The sequence below is a fragment of the Colletotrichum fructicola genome (genome assembly GCF_000319635.2).
Source record: "Colletotrichum fructicola Nara gc5 chromosome Unknown KSG_Nara_v1_contig03, whole genome shotgun sequence".
Lineage (NCBI taxonomy): Eukaryota > Fungi > Ascomycota > Sordariomycetes > Glomerellales > Glomerellaceae > Colletotrichum > Colletotrichum fructicola.
In genome coordinates this window covers 302,024-320,611 of record NW_027094053.1, presented here as the reverse complement: position 1 = coordinate 320,611, position 18,588 = coordinate 302,024, and the positions used below count along the sequence as shown (strand labels likewise).

At 52.3% G+C, this 18,588-nt stretch overlaps 6 protein-coding genes across 6 annotated transcripts; 3 read left to right on the top strand and 3 right to left on the bottom strand.

Moving 5' to 3' along the window:
- Nucleotides 1-1,932: 1,932 nt before the first annotated feature.
- On the top strand, nt 1,933-3,464 carry CGGC5_v004842 (Satratoxin biosynthesis SC1 cluster protein 4; the record flags this gene model as incomplete). Its single annotated transcript, XM_032028959.1, has 5 exons — nt 1,933-2,103; nt 2,163-2,199; nt 2,250-2,317; nt 2,375-2,748; nt 2,804-3,464. 5 exons carry the CDS (start codon nt 1,933-1,935, stop codon nt 3,462-3,464), a joined length of 1,311 nt encoding a protein of 436 aa, XP_031893374.1.
- Nucleotides 3,465-5,770: 2,306 nt separating this feature from the next.
- yanC-3 (Cytochrome P450 monooxygenase yanC) lies at nt 5,771-7,435 on the top strand (the record flags this gene model as incomplete). Its single annotated transcript, XM_032028947.1, has 4 exons — nt 5,771-5,823; nt 5,888-6,047; nt 6,106-6,540; nt 6,596-7,435. The coding sequence occupies 4 exons, from the start codon at nt 5,771-5,773 to the stop codon at nt 7,433-7,435; spliced, it is 1,488 nt and encodes a 495-aa protein (XP_031893485.1).
- A 146-nt stretch (nt 7,436-7,581) lies between these two features.
- On the bottom strand, nt 7,582-9,848 carry CGGC5_v004840 (uncharacterized protein; the record flags this gene model as incomplete). The annotated part of the gene is made up of 2 exons (XM_032028935.2): nt 7,582-9,181; nt 9,235-9,848. The coding sequence occupies 2 exons, from the start codon at nt 9,846-9,848 to the stop codon at nt 7,582-7,584; spliced, it is 2,214 nt and encodes a 737-aa protein (XP_031892954.1).
- Nucleotides 9,849-10,383: 535 nt separating this feature from the next.
- On the bottom strand, nt 10,384-11,721 carry CGGC5_v004839 (Satratoxin biosynthesis SC1 cluster protein 4; the record flags this gene model as incomplete). The annotated part of the gene is made up of 4 exons (XM_032028924.1): nt 10,384-10,823; nt 10,889-11,330; nt 11,402-11,506; nt 11,557-11,721. 4 exons carry the CDS (start codon nt 11,719-11,721, stop codon nt 10,384-10,386), a joined length of 1,152 nt encoding a protein of 383 aa, XP_031892953.1.
- Nucleotides 11,722-15,558: 3,837 nt separating this feature from the next.
- bphD (2-hydroxy-6-oxo-6-phenylhexa-2,4-dienoate hydrolase) lies at nt 15,559-16,989 on the top strand (the record flags this gene model as incomplete). Its single annotated transcript, XM_032028912.2, has 3 exons — nt 15,559-15,598; nt 15,755-15,770; nt 15,957-16,989. The coding sequence occupies 3 exons, from the start codon at nt 15,559-15,561 to the stop codon at nt 16,987-16,989; spliced, it is 1,089 nt and encodes a 362-aa protein (XP_031892962.2).
- A 423-nt stretch (nt 16,990-17,412) lies between these two features.
- On the bottom strand, nt 17,413-17,895 carry CGGC5_v004837 (uncharacterized protein; the record flags this gene model as incomplete). Its single annotated transcript, XM_032028901.1, has 2 exons — nt 17,413-17,657; nt 17,733-17,895. The coding sequence occupies 2 exons, from the start codon at nt 17,893-17,895 to the stop codon at nt 17,413-17,415; spliced, it is 408 nt and encodes a 135-aa protein (XP_031892961.1).
- Between the last annotated feature and the right edge of the window lie 693 nt (nt 17,896-18,588).

Sequence of the window (18,588 nt, the reverse complement as noted above, 5' to 3'; positions counted from 1 at the left end):
CCTAGTCTCACACGCCAACAAGGTAACCCCCGACGCCAGTTTGGGAGGCTAGAACCACTGAACCAGCGCCAGTCCTGCCACTTGTTCGGCTTGAGTCGCCGAAGTTGCCCAGTTGAGCACCGCCAGCCAGTACCGTCGGGGGCGTTAGAATTCATAGCCGTCTGGACGTTGAAACTCGATGCGCCTTTCTCCCTCTCTCTCAAATACCTGCGGGTTCTGGGTCCGGTTAGACGAAAAGCCCCAGTCCAGAAACGACCCTCAGCCCGCTTGCAGTGCCGCATCGTGGAGCAACCCGCGCGCGTTTATCGTCTCCAGCAGTGAAAGTCCGCCGTCCGGCCCGTAGTGTTAGACGCTGTCTCTGTTTCACCCGATTCCGGCCACCAAAGTCTGTCCCCGGATCAGATGAACAATAGCGTCTTTGGAGGACCATCAGCCTTGTTTTTAATCCTCACCAAACTCTGCTATTAAGCAGCAGAGTGCCTACCGACCAGCCCATTTCCATTTGACTTCCCGCCAGCGGCGATCGTCGATACAGAATACCACCAGAGTCGCGCTCTTGGGACGTCCCTATGCGAGTCAGCTATGACCCTGAGAAAATCCCCGCGATGCTCGTCAAGTCTCCTCATTTCACCGGGCCTCGGAATGGGCTTACCCCGGCCGCTCTCCAACGGCTAGCAGGGACGGTATGCAACTACGGACACCCGCGGGTCAAGGTCGTCACCATGTCTAGACGGCCATCATTGGGCTATCTCGTCAACACACAGACGTCTTGCTCCAGCTTGATGGCAGGCCGCCAAGTCCACCAAGGCCCGCTCCATGTCGAGACCCATACTTGCACATGCCAGGAGGTGGTCTGAGACACCACGAGTCTCTCTATCGGTGATACTGAATCGCGTTCACCTTCCTCCAAGAAGGCAAAGATGCCGTACCAAGATGGCCCTGGCTCGTGGGAAGAGGCAGATGGATGCGCCGTCACCATGCCAGCGTAACGGGAGATGACCGTCCTATATGCCGCGACCAAAGTAATACCGTTGCGTCCCTGGAACCCTAGGCGCATTGCTGACAAGCAGTGCTGCAACACCGCAGACCGTCCACTGCCCGGTGCTGCTGCCACCCTCCTCATCCCACATCCCGCCCGCAAGAGAGCGTGGCCAAGGTTCATCTAAACGTCAACATCAATATCAACAGCTTTCGCGCCGCCGCGGCGAACGGCTGTGTTCCGGTGGGGGAACGAGACATCCAATTCGACAGGTCCGAGTAGTCGTAGGTAGTGTCGTCGCTCAAAGGGCCAGTCCATGTGGCATCGTCCAAATCCACCACCGTTAAAGACGCCCCATTGATTCTCGCAACATGTCTTACCGTGCGCACGGTTCCTGGCCATCCCCAAAAGCTCCAAAAGGCAATCGACCAGAGGAGGATCCTTGGGAATAGATCCGTCGATCCCTACAGACGTTCTCCACGTTAGACCCATATGAGACACGGAATATGGCAAAACCTGGCGGGCCTCGAGTTTGCGCTCGTTGTGGTGTAGCACTCTTTGCGGGTTTGACTCGTGTGGTGTAGTGTCTCACACCCTCTATCCTTTCTTCCCCTTTCCCAGACGTGAGTGAGATCCGGGTCCGAACCAAATCCTTTGATCCAGGAGAAACCCCGTGGCCCGGGCAGAAGATAGCCAAGCTTCGTGGATAAAGATAGGCCAACGTCCTCAGTGACTTGTCATCCCATTGTTTCCCCGTCCGTCTATCCCACCGCCACGTTTGTGTTCGTTCTGCCCATCGCCGAGCTTGACTAGCGCAAACCATATAGACGAAACCAGATATTTGCATGCCAGACCCGCCACAACCGCTTTCGCTCACGACCTGGTCTCTTCCTCTTCTTCACCTCCTCCCAGGACTCGCCAGCGCTTGCTAGAGCGTCACAAAAGCAAGCATCATGGAGGCTCCTCCTGGTATCAACCCGAACGATAGCCGGCAAACACTCATCATCGGCGTCACATCATTTGTACTCTCAGTCGCCTTCCTCGCCGTAACGATACGAACATACACCCGAGTCTTCCTGCTTCGACAGTTTGGTATCGATGACGGTGCCGCTATCTTCACTTTTGTGAGCAATCATCCTCGGCCTTCACATAGCCTCAACGTCATGCTCATATCATGTGCTAGTTCTTAATATTTGCCTGTGGCTTCTCTGTTGCGATAAGTGAGTAGATTCTACAGCTGTTGTCTGAGCGTATTACTGACTCCTTGAAGACACGAGAAATGGTTTCGGCACGCATGTCTACTTCCTCAATGAGGATCAAATAAAGTCCTACTTGAGGGTATGATATTCAAAAATCCTCGATAGTGGATTGGGACAGACTCCTAACAGTTCACAGACTTTCTACATCACGATTGTCTTTTACAATGCCTCGCTTGCCGGCATCAAGATGACCTTCCTCTTCCAATACTGGCGCGTACTTGCCATCCAAAAGATGAAGAAGGTCTTCATCGCCGCGATGATTCTCGTCGGAGGCTGGAGCATCTCGCAAATCCTCGTCGAGATCTTTATCTGCACTCCTATTCCCACTTTCTGGGATAAGGACGTAAAAGGCACCTGCATTCCTAATTACCCCCAATGGTACATCAACGCCGCAGGAAACATCATTACCGACCTACTCGTCTTTGTATTGCCTCTCCCAGTCATTGGCAACTTGAAGCTCGCTCCTGGCCAGAAGTACGTTCTGGTCGGCATCTTCTGCCTTGGATTCTTGTATGTGCTCCCTTCTCGATGAGAAATCCATGACAGCATCTAACCGTGTCGACAGCACATGCGCTATTTCTTTTGTCCGAATCCGATTCCTCCACCAAGCCGAAGACTTTACCTGGGAAAACGTCGAGACAGCCGGTTGGTCCGTCGGCGAACTATGCTGCGGCCTGACCTGCGCATGCCTCCCAACATTCCGCCCTCTTGTGTCGAAGTTTATCCCCGCTCTTTCAAGCCGCATCACCAAGTCCTCCAAGTACCAAGGACAATACGCATACGGCTCCAGCAGAACAGCCGGCACCTCAAAGCACCGCGATGTCGAACTTGCCATCACTCCGCCTCAAGGCAGCACAGGCGGCAGCCCGAACCGCTACTCGAAGCGAAGACCCGATTCCTCCGATAGCAAGGCCGATCTTTACGGCGCTGCGAGCTACGACCTCAGCCACACCGATTCGAGCCGCGACACGCCGCTGCCGATTCAAGGCACTAACCAGACGGACAGCGAGAGCGTGCCCTCGCCGATGATGTTCCGTCAGCAACAACACGATACGATAGATGTTGGTGGATACGGGGCTGACCAGACTCCGATGGTGGAAACGCACATCGAGGCGGGTCGGAGGTATTCTGGGCCGGTAAGGAAACCGTCAGGCCCGATTGAAGTCCAGCATGACATTGTGCAGATTTCATCACCAAAAGTCGTTGAACCGAAGGGATTTTCATGAGCGTAGCCACTGGCGGGCGGTTCGTGTGTTCACTTAAAATATCATGTCAATGAGCTATTCCATAATCAATATGTGTCGATTATGAAAGTCTCGTTGGCTCTTGGGAGTTATTGGCGCCGGGTACTTGAACTTTTTTGATGATACCATTATCTTCAGACCTACGACGCAGGTCCAGAATTCTTCACCTAGGACAGGAATAGTTAGTTTTCTAATGAACACTTCTCTTCTGATCGTCAACTATGCTCATCACTCGAGTCCTTGCGCGATGCAACCTCGATACGCATTAGACTTTTGAAGGTGATGTTAGGGATTACCCGCAGCGGGAACCAGTGTGCGGGAAGTTTATCGACCATGCCCTGCCAAGCCCCCTGCCACGACTCTAGCTTCCTTCAAGTTGGCAAGGGCTCTCACGATCCAACTCGCCAAAAATGTCTTGCCCTGTCGTTGGGCAGCTGAAGGGATGCATTGTCAGGTCAAGTTGATAAATCTTTTCAGTAAATCTGTCTCTGAGCCTAGGAACTCTGGTTGCATTTTACTACCCGCTGACATCTGCGGCGAAGCTGGTGAGAGATCGTGGGCCGTTTCACGTCGCAGCATCGTCAAGTACGCCTGAGCGGTGCCTTGACACGCGGATAAGGCTGGAGAGAGACGCAGATCTGGCAGGCCTCCGATAGATATAACGAATGCCAATAAGTTCGTTTTAGTAAGAGCAATTATATCAACGGTGCGATTGATGGGCACATTGGTGGGGAGCTTTGAGATGCTGAAGACGTGGTGAGCCAAGTGTGACGCCCCTGCATGAACATCGTCAGGGGTTCTTGCGAAGGTTTGCAAGGCCTCGTTTTCTGCCAGAAACAGGTTCCAATGCTACACTCACTTTTTGAGTATAACGCGAGACTAAAGGAGAGATAAAACAGCCAATTAGTACAAAAAGGATGATTCTCCCCTGCTGGCTTTATCGATGTCAATTCGAGGACAGCGACGTACTTGTATGCTCAGTTGAGAGCTGACATCCTGCATTCTCCAGAGATCTGCGAAGAAACATTTGATAGGAGACTTGTATGACTTCAGCGGGTTTCTACTATAGGGGTTTTAATTTTTTTGACACACATTATACGGCAGGGGAAAAGCGTTCCCAAGCTTGGATTACGAAAACACAATTGTGAGTTCTGGGGCGTCTCATCTCTTTAGGGACTACGATGATTGCCTCAACCAACTGCAAGAGAGCACCTATGGGAGAATTTGTGAGTGTCATCATTTCTGGAACAGGATTGATTAACGTCATGTGCTATTTGATGAGTATGCTTCTTGATTGATCCGGTAGTCGGGAATCGTGGAACATATTGTCGTCACTCGTCACAGAGGCGAATGGAATGATCGAGAGTGTTGCTGACGGTGCCATTCCAGGGATGGATCATGAAACGTCTGTGGGACTACATGCACTCCACCTTTGACGTGAATGAATTCCAACAGGCTGAGAGCAATTGTCCTGAACTTGAATAGGCGTGCCGGCCTCCCAGCTTCATGAATAGATGTAGACATGATTGGTCCTTCGTCCCGCAACTTACGGCATATCAACCGGCTCACTGCCGAGGCGTCAGCACTTGTGCAGAGCTTATGTGATATTGTCACCTCAACTGCATGATGGCATCGCGGTAATTCTCATCAGCCGCGACTTCGAGGGCACTTTGTAATGACAAATGGGTCGACGCTCAACGGTCGCGCATCGAGCAGTTACATTGCATTTCCCCAGCCGGAATTCGCCCCGTAGATCATTGGTTGGCTGCATATGGGACCAACAGACTCTCCTGCAGCTTATGGTTCTGCGGTCCAAAAAGTGGCTCTTCTGTCGTCTGATACGAGCACTCGGATAAAAGACAGGTGGAAATTCTCCCTTGTCTCTGCGTCCGTCCTTGCATAACGCAACGTTAGCTGTCCGAATGCTTTACCCGCGGTGAGAGATGATAGGTTTGTGATGAGGGGCAGCTGATTCAGGGCTATCGTAAACTGCCAACAGAGTGTTTCGGAGGCAACCGCTGTGTCAAATCTTGGCTGCATACAATCTAGAGCGAAGGAATCACACATGAAAATGCTGAATGGTTTATCTGGGCCAGTCTCCCCGTGTCTTTCGACTCGACGTAGCTTACCGCACTCTTTGGTAAGTGTCACTCGTCATGGCTTACACGTTCTTTGTTCCGCTGGCTATCCTTGCCATCATCGTCTTTAAACTGCGAAATGTTGGAAGACGACCCAAAGATTACCCTCCTGGGCCTCCCACATTACCTTTGATTGGGAATTTACATCAAATGCCCTCAGCTCAACCGCATCACCAGTTCAAGAAGTGGGCAAAAGAGTATGGGTAAGTTTCACAATTAAAAAGGAGCGTTGGACCGATGTTCTGCTAACAACAATATTTTCGGCAGCCCTGTGTACTCCCTCATCCTGGGAACCCAGGTCATGATTGTGCTCTCTTCAGACAAGGCGGTCAAAGATCTTCTAGACAAGCGCAGCGGCATATACTCGTCACGCACCGATGTCTACCTTGGAAATGTAGTCAGCAACAATCTTCGTGTGGTTCTCATGGTAAGTTCAGGTCGCCGATGCAGAGAAAGTATGGGCTTCAAATACTGACAGGTGAAAGAAATACGGCGAGCGATGGCGCATGATCCGAAAGATCTTTCATCAGGTTTTACATATCAGCGCGGCCAAGGGTTATGTTCCGTATCAGGATCTCGAGAGCAAGCAGATGCTTTCTGGCTTTTTGGACGAGCCTAGTCTCTTCATTGATCATATTCGCCGATTTACCAATTCTCTCACCACACAGATGGTGTTTGGCTTTCGAACGACGAGCATCCATGACGAGAAGTTAAAGAAGCTGTATCACTGCGTCGAGAAGTGGAGTGAGGTCGTAGGGTCACAGACAGCCGCTCTCCTCGACGTATACCCGCCTCTGCGGAATCTGGGCTTCATCTCTCCTGGAAAGAGATACGCCGAGGCGCTGCACAAGGAAGAAAGCGCTCTATACGTTGGTCACTGGTTGGATGCAAAGAAGCGCGTTCTTCAGGGAACGGCGAAAGTGAGTCCCAAAGGTTTTACATGCCGCACAAAACCCACAGACTAATACTCAGTAGCCTTGCTTCTCCGTGGGAATTGTTGAAAGTCAGAAGGCGCTAGGATTTTCTGATGAGCTGGCTGGATATATCTCCGGTTCTGCTCTTGAGGCCGGTTCAGATACGACCGCTGCAACACTGGTCGGTTTCATCCAAGCCATGGTTCTGTACCCTGCTGCACAGAAACAAGCTCAAGAGGAACTCGACCGGGTGTGCGGCACTCAGAGACTCCCGAATGTAGATGACTGGGACTCAATGCCATACATCCGAGCTTGCGTCAAAGAAACTCTGCGATGGATGCCAACTGCGATTCTCGGTCTGCCGCATGCTGCCATTCAGGATGATAAGTACATGGGCTACAAGATTCCCAAAGGGGCTGGCGTTATGCTGAACGTTTGGGCTATCAACATGGACGAGGATAAGTTTGAGGACCCTCGAGCTTTCAATCCGTCTCGGTACGAAGGCGACGACCAGAACTCATTCGAGTCAGCGATGAATGGCGACCCCGCGAAGCGTGACCATTATGTGTTCGGGGCTGGGCGTCGCCTCTGCCAGGGCATGCATATCGCCGATCGATCGCTATTCTTGAGCATTTCGAGGCTGCTATGGGCTTTCAATCTTAACAGGGCCGTTGACGACAAGGGGACCGAAATTGTACCAGATGCGGACAATCTCATCGACGGTTTCTTGGTGCAGCCGAGACCCTTCCCTGCAAAGATTACACCGAGGAGCGAGGCTCATGCGGAGATCGTCCGCAAGGAGTGGGAGGCGAGCCAGGCGCTCCTCGACGAGAGTAAGCAGTGGAAAGAGATACCTCGAGGAATGGTGTTTGAGTCACTGGTTTCGACAGAGAAGGAATAGTGGAACTCCTCGAATACTACCGGCACTGAGCGGCATCCAATTACATTATTCATGAAAGGATACAGACGGTCATCGCAAGGCTATCACGGTCAATTATTGAAAGACTTTATCTGTTACATTACGAACTCTAATTCATTGGATCTACGCTATTGCGCTTGCGCATGACTCAACTTCAGCTCTGGACCTAGATCAGAGTCCACGAAGCGGACCTTGTAGAGTTTGGCATGCTCATCCATCTGCGACAGCCCATCCGCCTCTCTCAACTGCTCCCTTGACTGCTTATCAAGCCCGTGTGCCAACCCTGCTAATGAGCTTCCTCTCCACGCAGGAAGGCCTAGTCGTTTTGTTTCCACTATGGACAGCAGACAGAACAAGCATCCCCCTAGAAGAGCCGCAATTGGTAGAGATAGAAATCCCCATTCGACTCGGATGAACACTATCCAATTCTGGGTCTCGCCTTCATTAGGCTCGGTTTCCAGAGAGAGGTCGCGTATGTACTTTGACATGCTAGCTGCCACTGTCTCAAAGGTGGCCGTAAGGTTCTTGGATGTACCCAAACTGTCTATCACATGAGGTTGACTGGTAGTTCCAACCGTTCCAACTGCAGGATAGACGAGCTGCTTCGTTGCCAGGGGGCTTGCGCGGCGCGCGAACTCATTCATAAACAAGCCTATTAAAGACTCGGCGGCATTCTGAGAGATGTTGAACTTCAAATCCTGTCCAACGTCCAGGCCTGTAGAAGTGTGGTAGTGTTCCTTTGAGATGAACATTTGCAGGTCGGTTCGGTTCATGTCCGTTTTGCCATGGTACAGGGTGTAGCTGGTATTTGCGTTGTACCATTTTGAGCTGGCTGCATACTGGGGATCCTTTGCAAGGAACGAGTCGAGATTTCGATCCGTGTATGTTCCGAGAATTGTTTCTCGCAAGTCGCCTTGGACAATATCTGACTGGTAAATGTTGGTGCAAAAGTACAAGGCGCATTCTTGTGCAGAGACACTGCTGTCTTCCCAGTGCTGGCCATTCTCGCGAAATTCCTGGTTTGCTCCCATTATGGCGAAAGAAACAATGAGGGTCTTGAAGTCCTGGAAGGAAAGCGTTTCCGATGGTTGAGACGTGGCTTTGGCTGTCAGCTCTGTATTTGTGAAGCCCAGATCCTTGCCCTGTATAGCTGCCAGACCTGCCGAGTTAATGTTGGAGATGTTCATCTTCAGCTCTTTGATGTCGTATCTGGTGTACGTTGTGTTGATGTTAGGTACCGCAATCGGAGAGAAAGAGGCGACGTAGTTGACCATGGTCAGAGTGTCATCTTCCGCTCCCACGCTCACATTGGTTTTCCCATTTGACTTGACTATATGTTTTGATATGTCATTGCAAGCGCTGCATACTGCCAAAGATGCGTATGGTGTCCAAGTGCAGTTTCCGGAGGAGCAACTGAACGATGGTGTTTGTGCTTCCACCGATCCCAGAGTCGAGAAGCCTGACCATATCGAGGCCAGAGCACCGAAATCATATTTCGAAAGCATTGATAGGCGCATTAGTGTTCCATCGGGCGTTGATATGCCTGTTGCAGCTCCTGTGATAGCGGAAAAGGATCCGATGTCCAGTTTGCTGGACTTGCCAATCGTTGCCTTCGAAATGGGATCCGCTACTGATACTTCTTTGCCCTCGAAAGTAATGATGGCCTGAAGAAAAGGCTCGAAGCCAACCAAGACCACGGTTGATAGCGCTCCTAGCGCCATCCAATGCCTATCACGATGTCAATTTCACTTGGATAAGAGTGGCCGAAAACGCCGTCATACCTCAGTCTTGACCACCAAAGCAATCTAACTCCGCCCCACGGTCCCCTGCTTGCCTCCTCGAAACGATCGAACACCATGATAGTGTCATCTCTTCGTCGAAACCAGTTCCATTTCCCTTGACTGATGCAAGCACTGACTGCGAACGCAAGTGTTGCTCTCGATGTTGCCCCCAGAATTGAGACGACTGTGTTGAAGGAGTACTGAAACGACCATGTCGATAGCGGCTTGTTGTTGTAGAGGGGTAGGAGAATGGCGATCGCTGCTAGTGCCAGGATACTCAAGATAACCGCGCATATCTCGAGGATCCAATGATACTGACTGCCTGGCAATGCTGCACTTGCCTTCCGCAGAAGGCTCTGTTTCGAAGTTGAGGCTCTGTTTTCTACCCCCAGCCCGTACTCACCTGGCTCCGAAGACGCGAATGAGGTAAGCCGCGCGACAGGTTTCCTCTTGAACTGGGGCGAAAGAGTTGATGAATCGTAGGTGCTGTTGAGGTTTTCGGGGCGTGAGATGTGTGGCTGTTCGAGTGGCGAATGATATCCGGTAGGAGTGTCGCGCATCTCAAAGGACTGCATTGAATGGTCGCGCATCGGATCCCTTGGTGTTTTCGACATTGTCACTCCATTTGCAAGGGTCTATCTGCACAGCTCGTGAGTTTACCATAATGATGGGGGAGGTAAATCATTTTAAACGACCACCGCATGCCCTAAATTAAGACATGACACTTCGGACTTCTAGCCTCTCTTGTGAGCGTTACACAATACCCCCTCTTGGCAGGCTTCCGCGAAATGGAAGCATTTGTTTGGTCAGCGGTTTTTCTAGTGTGGCGGTGAGTGCCACAGCACTCGGAAAAAGCAACGTTTCTACACCAACCGAGCGTCGGACAGCGACAGCACCGCCGCACTATTTTTGTAAAACTTATCTCGTTGCCTGTTGGATCACCAGAGGATGAAGTCCGAGTTCTTGTTTCCTTCTGGAGAACTCACTTAATACTTGATAAGCAGAGCTATGCTTTTCGCAATCCGTAACATGGTGGAAGCCATCAGTCCCTTCATCCTGTCGTGAGTCAAGGGGATATGGTCGTTATTATGTACTCGATATTAAGGATGTTGATACAGATACTACTCTTTCATTGGGTCCATAGCCGGCTCAAGCCCTTGGTCCTCCCTGGTCATAAGTCATGTGAAAATCCGTCGTCTTCCGTATCGCCCTGGCGTCCTCGACGTCTTCGCTCCTCCTCGCAGTACTCGGCCCGCTGTCTTTTGGTATAGACTGGAGGATGTACTCTTCACTCGAGTCGTCTCCTAGTCTGGATCGGTTTGCGTGGACGCTCGTGAGGTGGGTCGCCGTCTTCTCCTCCCGCCCTTGATATGGGTGCCAGTCGTTGCGGCTGGTGCCGGCATGCGTGAAGTTTCCCTTGCTCGATCGAGGCGCTGAGCCGTAGCCGGAGCTGCCGTTTGAGGACCCTTGCTTGGATGCGAAGACGGTAGGAAAGATGTACGTCAGGGGGAGCCGGCACATGGGCAGGCAAGCGCAGATGATTGCCAAGTTGTCTTCGATAAGAGTCCAGAGGGTGGAAGCAATGTCGACTGTGTATTGTAAGTCAGCGTACTGAAGCCAGTGTTTGACATTAAACAGTGAAGTGATGACCCACATGTCGTATCAGGACTGGTAGTGGAAAAGTCCAATGTCGTCATGCGCAAAATACTCGTGATCGTGACGAACAAGCCGAGAGCAAAGACAACCATGAGCGCCTTCTTCTGGTTGATCGGAAGCTTTGATTTCCAGAGCACATGCTGTGGCAGAGCCATGATGAGGATATCGGTGGCGATAGAGAAGCCCGCATTGGCGTACCAGTTCATGGTGAGACTGATGCAGGTTCCAGGAATGGTCTTGTCCCAAGCACGTGGGATGGGGGTGCACTGCCAAATGGAAGAGGCTGAGGTCGCGACCATGTACGCCAGGATTATGCTGAGGAGAGTGTAGCAAAGTATTCGGAAGTATCTTTGTACAAAGATGCGCAGATACAGCAGCAGGATGGATGCCTTGGTTAAGTTGATAGTGATTTTATAGAAGATTTGGGCGACATAGAAGAGCTGATCAAGGTTAGAAGATATTCAGGCCGGTCGATATATGCCACTCCGTTTCCATCATTGGAGACACTCACCTTCAGTGTCATGATCTTGTTAGGCTTGGATAGGTTCTTGATATGTTGACCAAAGCCATATTCGCATGAGACCATCATCAGGATTGAGACAAGTAGACAACAGACCTTTATCATATCAGCTACAGTCATCGCGAAAAACATCAAATAGAACTCACAAACGAGAACAAGATCGTCCAGTCATCCCATCCTAACCCTGACCTCATCTTGACACGCGACCAGAACCGAATCCCAACAAAGATGGGCGTGAGGACGAAGAAGATAATGGCCGGGGCGCGGACCATGAGCGCATTGCTCTCGCCAGGAACGTTGCCGTCGACCATGGTGAACAATATGCCTCGATCAAGCAAAGTCTGTTCGACAGTGTGCTGAGGCTGGCAGACCTCGAAGGGTCTGATCTGCGAGAACGAATTCCAGAGAGCAACAAACGTCCGACATCAGCACAATCCGAACGGCCGGGATGGACGGGGTCTTGGAGAACAGGTCTAGTTATATGTTCATGCCCAGGATGCCAGGCTCCTGCCACAACATTCCACTTGGGAGGGGTGTCTTGGTTTGACTTGCAAGAAAACTGGCCGTCCGTCTGGGCCAAGTACTCGGTAGGCATCCGGAGCGTTAGGGACGGACGGACTTTTCATTGGGTGGCCATGGCAGGGAGGATCCCTTCTCCATGCTGGTTGTCAGGTACATGTGCGCGTCCGCAGTAAGCTTCTTTTCTTTTCTTTTGCTCCCGGCTCTGCAAGGGAGACGGAGATGATGGTGGTGGCATGCAACGGCTTGTCAATCTGCAGACTACTGCAGCGCCGTGAGGGGCAATGGTATCGGCGCCGAGAAGTAGGAATCGGGCACATGTACGATGAGCGTTAGGTGATGGCGAGAAAGGGGCGGGCTGGGGGCCAAAGGCATGCTGAAGATGCGAGGAGATGTGCAAAGAGCGGACGGTACTGAGATTACCGATCGCGAGAGAACGCGGGAGAGCCACCTTGGTATCCCTGCTCGCTGCGGTTAAAAAGAAGGGCCAGCATGGAGATGGGTACGAAAGAGAATGGCCCCCGATGTGGTCGGGCCAGAGTCCGAGCCGGCCTGAAGCTCCCACCGCCATCAAACATCCGACTTTGGAGCACTTCAGGTTTCGGCGTTATCAAGATGTCGGCAAATGAAGACGGTCCGCTATTTGCAGAGCGATAGCGACCTTGCAGCAGCATGCGTTCTCTCCTCGCGGCACTATGTTTTGATGCGAAACAAGATTGTGGTTTGACCCAATAGTGAGGCGTGAGTTGGGGCTATCACTGAACATCCGGGAGGACTTTGAACGAATGAACAAGTAATATTCGTCCAAAATGCACATGCACGAAAGAAGCAGGCTGCACACCACTGTAAGGGAGGGTGGGCAGTCGAGATTCCAAGTCGAGAGACGTGCGACGAACCTGTTCCTGGCAGTGATAATCCTTCATTCAGCTGGCTTATCCTCTGTTCTCAGATACCGTCCGGTGTAGCACGGTGGTGACTGGATATCGGGTTGCTGGACGATAGAGGCTAGACATCCCCTTGCAGAGCGGTAAGCCATTACCCAACTCGATCGTCGGTAGAAGTCTTACCAGGAGAAATGAGGCGCATAGTGGTCTGCGCTATCGATGCTGGTCTGGCAGGGTCTCAGGAATGGCGTGGATGAAAATTTCTTCTCTTACTTCAGCTCTTCGTCAGCTGTTCCGATCCTCCGCCACCATGTCCTAAAGTCCCGAGTGTCCTCTTCTCGGAGGCCTGGAGGGCTGACGACTCCAGTTGTCTGGGCCTAGGAATTCATCAGATGAAGGCGGGGGTAACGGGACTCTACAGCGGAGCTGTTCCAACCGCAGTATTGATGAGCCGATGCGGCGCAGGTGATTCTCGCGAAGAGGGGGGTTTTCCCTTGTTGGCAGGGCCCGGAATCCTCTTACTTCCGCAGAGTTTTCACGAAGCTTTCCGCGCAACATCTGTTGGCGACGCTGGTCCGGCAACGGTCGCACATGTCAGATCTCAGTAAGCTGCTCGAACACATCGACAGCTGAGGACGACATCTTCGAACATTGTGCGCCATTGTCGTCTCTGCAAGGCATGTAGTTCATCTTGGATGAACTTGACGATGGCAGGGTACCATCAAGCATAGTTCGTTTAAAGTTCCCGCCGTATCCGCATCGCCCGAAGACCACCAGTCTGTGCGCCCTGAGATCATTAATAGCTGAATACTAGAGCCCTAATATCGCATCCGATTAGTGTGTTGTGGGCGGCGGAGGGCTGGTGGCGCCAACGTCCGGTGCGCATTCCCGCTCCCGCGAAGTCTGTACGGCGGGTAGCCAGCCCGTTCATTGTCGTTGCAGCCGAAGAAGCCGATTGAGATCTCACACCCGAGGAATAGCTCGACAATAGTCGCAGCCACTTCGGAGGAATTGAGATGGAATATAGGTGTGCATGAAAGAAGTATAGGTCAATCAATACCACCTACCTCTGGAAGCAGGCTCTTCGCATCTATTACGTCTATTGGCGATGAGCGACCAACCGCTTGGCCACCTTGATGCGTTCATGGTGAACTTCAATAACACCTCGGTCAGCGACCTTGCTCGGACTTGGGCTTCCTCTCTCGGAAGCGATGTTCGCCAACATGTGGTGTGGTTTGCGCGGCCCGCATCATGGAGTCTCCAGGGGGGCTTCTCTCTTGCATGACAAGTCCTTTTGTCTTCATTTCTCGTCTGCTGTTCTCTCGGTGCTGCAGAATTCAGGGCTGCGAATCCTCCTCGTCTGTCCTTCCCTATCGGGCCACCGGCGATGCAGGTGACGAAGGTGTGAAGAACTTCGGTTCAAGATCACTGGCCTGTGTCTTCATCCCCCCGATCTGCTGGCCCTAATTGTGGCTTTAATGACACCCAAGCCTGTAAGTGCAACCCCCAACACGCTGTTCCTGGTGGGCTTGACAGGGAACATTCGGACAAAGACACCCTTCTGAGAGAACGGCCCATCCCATCATTGGCGGCCGACCGCGGGTTAACGGGACGATGCGCTAACGCTGCGGGCATCCTGGTCGTCCGCCGACTGCTCCAGATGAGTTTCTGCAGTCGAAAAGGAAATTGATCTCTGTTGTTCACCTGAAGATATGACCAGACTGCAGTGGGCTCGCTCCAAAAGTTCGCGAAGGAATACGAGGAGAAAATTTTGATATTAGCCGGGATGTTCTTAGGTGTGTCGCGTACGGTCAAGGTCTAGCAGCACTTGCAGCTTTCACATATTCGTGGGAGAGAGATGGAGATGTGTTCAGAGTCTTCGGCTGCTCCAAGCTTGATAAAACGCACAGTAGACATGTTTCTCCGCGAACCTTCATATATGCTGCACAAATCTGCAATAGCATCCATATCTCATTGCAGCCGACAGGCTGGGTCGATGAGATGAAAAACAGTCAGCGCATTGTATGGGCCAGAGCCCCTCTCATCGTTACCAAAGTCCCTTAAAGTTGAGTCCACATCTTACCATCACGCTGTGGAATCCTTGCATCTTGGTCCATGGAGTGTCTCGCTGTCCGTGCCCGGTGTCATATCTGGTTCTTGAGTAACATTTCGATCTGGACCAGCAGCATTCCTTTCATGTGGTTATTCTCGGCACAAGATCAACCGTTCGTGCGCCCATCCGATATGATCTCAGCATGCTTCCCCAGACTAGCACAGGACCAGGGTCGTAGGGATGAACATCGATAACCACTGGCGTCGAGCAATGTGACCTCGCGCACCTCGCCACCGACGAGAAGAATTTCTATCGAGTTCCCCTCAAACAATGTGCCATTGTCGCCGTCATCATTCCCTCGGCACCTAACGAGAGACCCGAAGTCCCATGTGTCTCACCTCAAACCATAGCCCCGGCGCCATCTCACCCAACATACCGAACAACTCCGGCCCGTGATCCTCAACAGCGGCCGCGCATCGAGGAATGGCGCCAACCCACCGTCCAGGGTCTCTCGCCAGCGGATCCGAGAGCCGTCCGGCCCACTGAAAAGCGGAAATTAGTGCGATACTGAGCCACTGGAGTGGAAGCTATCGAAGCATTCTTGTTCTTGTTTTGCTGCAGCGAACGGGCACGGCGTCATGACATCTGCGTCCATCCCTCTCCATGTCCATGGGCCCCCTCCATCGTACAGCATGCACACCACCACGTTGGTACCAACACACGTGTGTGTCTGTTGGTCCCTGGTGACCCAGCCGTGCCGCTCAGATGGAGAGGCAATATAAACAGACTCGCCCGTCTTGGGCCGAAGTCTATTAGATGATCGCTCTCTCGCACGCACCAGCCGCTCACGTCAACGGTCGGGATTCCTTGGGACAGGTTTAGGTTGAGCTGTCATCGCATCTAGGTAAGGAAGCTTCCACTTGTCTCAATCCGCGGCCCCGAGGTGCCAATCGGCTCCGGGACCTGTGTACTGTCATTGTCGAGTCGTAGAACACTCAATAGCTCGCTTGCGTCTGCATCCTAAGAGCTGGACAGGATAGACGATGCTCGTCAGTCATACTGCTATCATCCAGAGCTAACCATTGCTTAGGGTCGTCACAATGAAGTTCTTCTCCCTCCTTGCTACCGTCGCCGCCGCGGGCACCGCCCTCGTCTCGGCCCAGGGCACCATCGACACCAACTCAGAGTCCTTCCCCGAAGACCTCAATGGCTCCAACTTCACCTACCCCTGGCCCGTAAAGCTCTACAAGTTCACCTCCCAGCTTCAGGAGCTCGAGATGGCCTTCATGGACATCGAGCCAAAGTGCGAACCCAATGGCAAGACCGCCATCCTCTTCCACGGCAAGAACTTCTGCGGCCCGACATGGGAGACCACCATCCGCGTCCTCGCCCAGAAGGGCTACCGCGTCATCGCACCGGACCAGATCGGCTTCTGCAAGTCCTCCAAGCCTGAGCGCTACCAGTTCTCCCTTCAGCAGTTCGCGACCAACACCCACGGTCTGCTCGAGACACTTGGCATCGAGAACGTCACTGTCATCGGTCACTCCATGGGCGCCATGCTCACCACCCGTTACGGACTGATGTACCCCGACCAAGTCAACGAGATGGTCCTTGTTAATCCCGTTGGTCTCGAGGACTACAAGGCTCTCGGCGTCCCCTACCTCCCCATCGACGACAACTACGCCACGGAAGCTGCCAGCTCCTACGAGTCCATCAAGGGATACGAGCAGGCCACATACTACGTGGGCGAGTGGAAGGATGAGTACGACGTCTGGGTCAGGATGCTCGTCAACATCTACAAGGGATCCGAGGCCAAGACCTACGCGCTCAACCAGGCGCAGATCGTCGACCTTGTCTTAACGCAACCCGTCAGCTGGGAGTTCTCTCTCGTCAAGCCGCGCACCCTGCTCATCATCGGCGAGAAGGACAACACCGCCATCGGCAAGCAGTGGTCTCCCCCTGATGTCGCTGCTAAGCTGGGACACTTTGACGTCCTTGGTCCTGAGGTTGCCGCTCAAATCCCCAACTCTACTCTGCACACTTTCCCCGAGCTTGGACATGCGCCGCAGATCTCGCATCCTGAGGAGTTCCATGACGTTCTGGTTGACTGGCTCTCTACGTAAACGAAAGATTCGCAGTCAGCAGCCCTTTCGAGGCAAATATAGCTTATAATAGACGTACATATCAATTGAAACTTCATATGAATATTATGCTCTTTGAGGATACTCCCGCGGTGCCTTCTTTGCTACCTAACAATGAGGGGCCGGCTCAGACGGCCGGCAGGCGGCCCCATAGGAGCCCGGACACCATTGTCGGTCCCACTCATGGAACCGCTTCGGTGCATGGAACTCATGATAGAAAGCCAACACGACTCCTGGTCATGCAACATCTCAGTTGTATATTGATCAATAATGAAAGAATAACTGGTCAAGTACCAGGTATCTGGATAATCAGCGTGCGATCCCCTGACACAACCACAACGTTGTTGAGGCAATACTGCTTGACGCAACTTTGTCCCAGTCCTCATTAGCCACATTCTCCATTCACTACCACACCGGAGGCCAAAAGAAGGTTCCTTCGTGCTTCTTTCCGCAAGAGGAGCAGTCGATCGAATGCGCCAGGGGACTAGGCTTGCCGGTGAGAACGCTGTCGACGATGAACTCCGCGGAGTGGACCCTCATCTTCAAGGCAGTGTCGATCAAATCGTCAATTCCAGAATATTTACCACAGCCAGTGCAGACTTCGCGCTCACGGCTGAAGACGAAGCCGGTTCTGGTGGAAAAGGTGGTCTCTTTGCATGGAGAAATCATGAGACTTAGTTCCATTCGTCACAAGATTTTGGGCTGAAGATGAATTGGCGACTCACCGTCGAGGTTGAGGAGCTTGCACATATGGGCACGCTCGGTGTCGGACAACATCCAGCTAAACAGACCCCGGCCGTCATCGTCGTGGATGTGCCCGGAAGGGGGGACCTGGTGGGCAACAGCCTCAATATGCTTAGTTGGCGAGTGAACTGCAACGGCCTCCATGTTGAGTGCTTGAGATTGCAATGATTTAGAAGGAAGATGCTTTCTATGGTGATGAATCTGAGGACGCCGTCATTCTATTACTTTTGAGGCGAGATTTCTGGAACCTTTTATAGTCCTTGGGATCGTAGTGGAAGATGTGTCGTCATTTGTTGGGCAACTTCAAAGATGACTGCTAGTGTGTATGGAATGCCACTGGAAAAGTCTCCCATACACAGAGATAGTAGCTGTGCCACGAAATCGGTATGGGGCGTAAAGCAGCGCGGCGGCTAATATGGTGACATCCACCGATCAGTCGTGTTCTGTCAAAACATTACAATGCTTGTTTCCGAGGCGAGCGGGGCGCATGAGCGCGACCTTGTAAGAGTTCATCTCAGATTTGTCGATACCTAAGTATACTCTCGAAGACACATATTCCAGAACCCAATCGCCTACCGGTGATCTATTCGCACAAGTGCCACGCCGGGAAGGTTGGTGAATCTCGAGATCAACATCACCAGTTGTACTGACGCGAGTATCCGCTTGACCTGTTTGCGTGCAACGCTTCCTGGGCAGTGGAGATTGTCTTGAATGCCGATGGGAGCGGAGATCCATTAGACCTCAACGTCAAGTCTACGTTCTGGGAGCTCCTTCGTCTTATGCATGATGGTCTTGATTAGGGTACGCGGAAGATTTCATTTTTCAACTTCGTTGGCG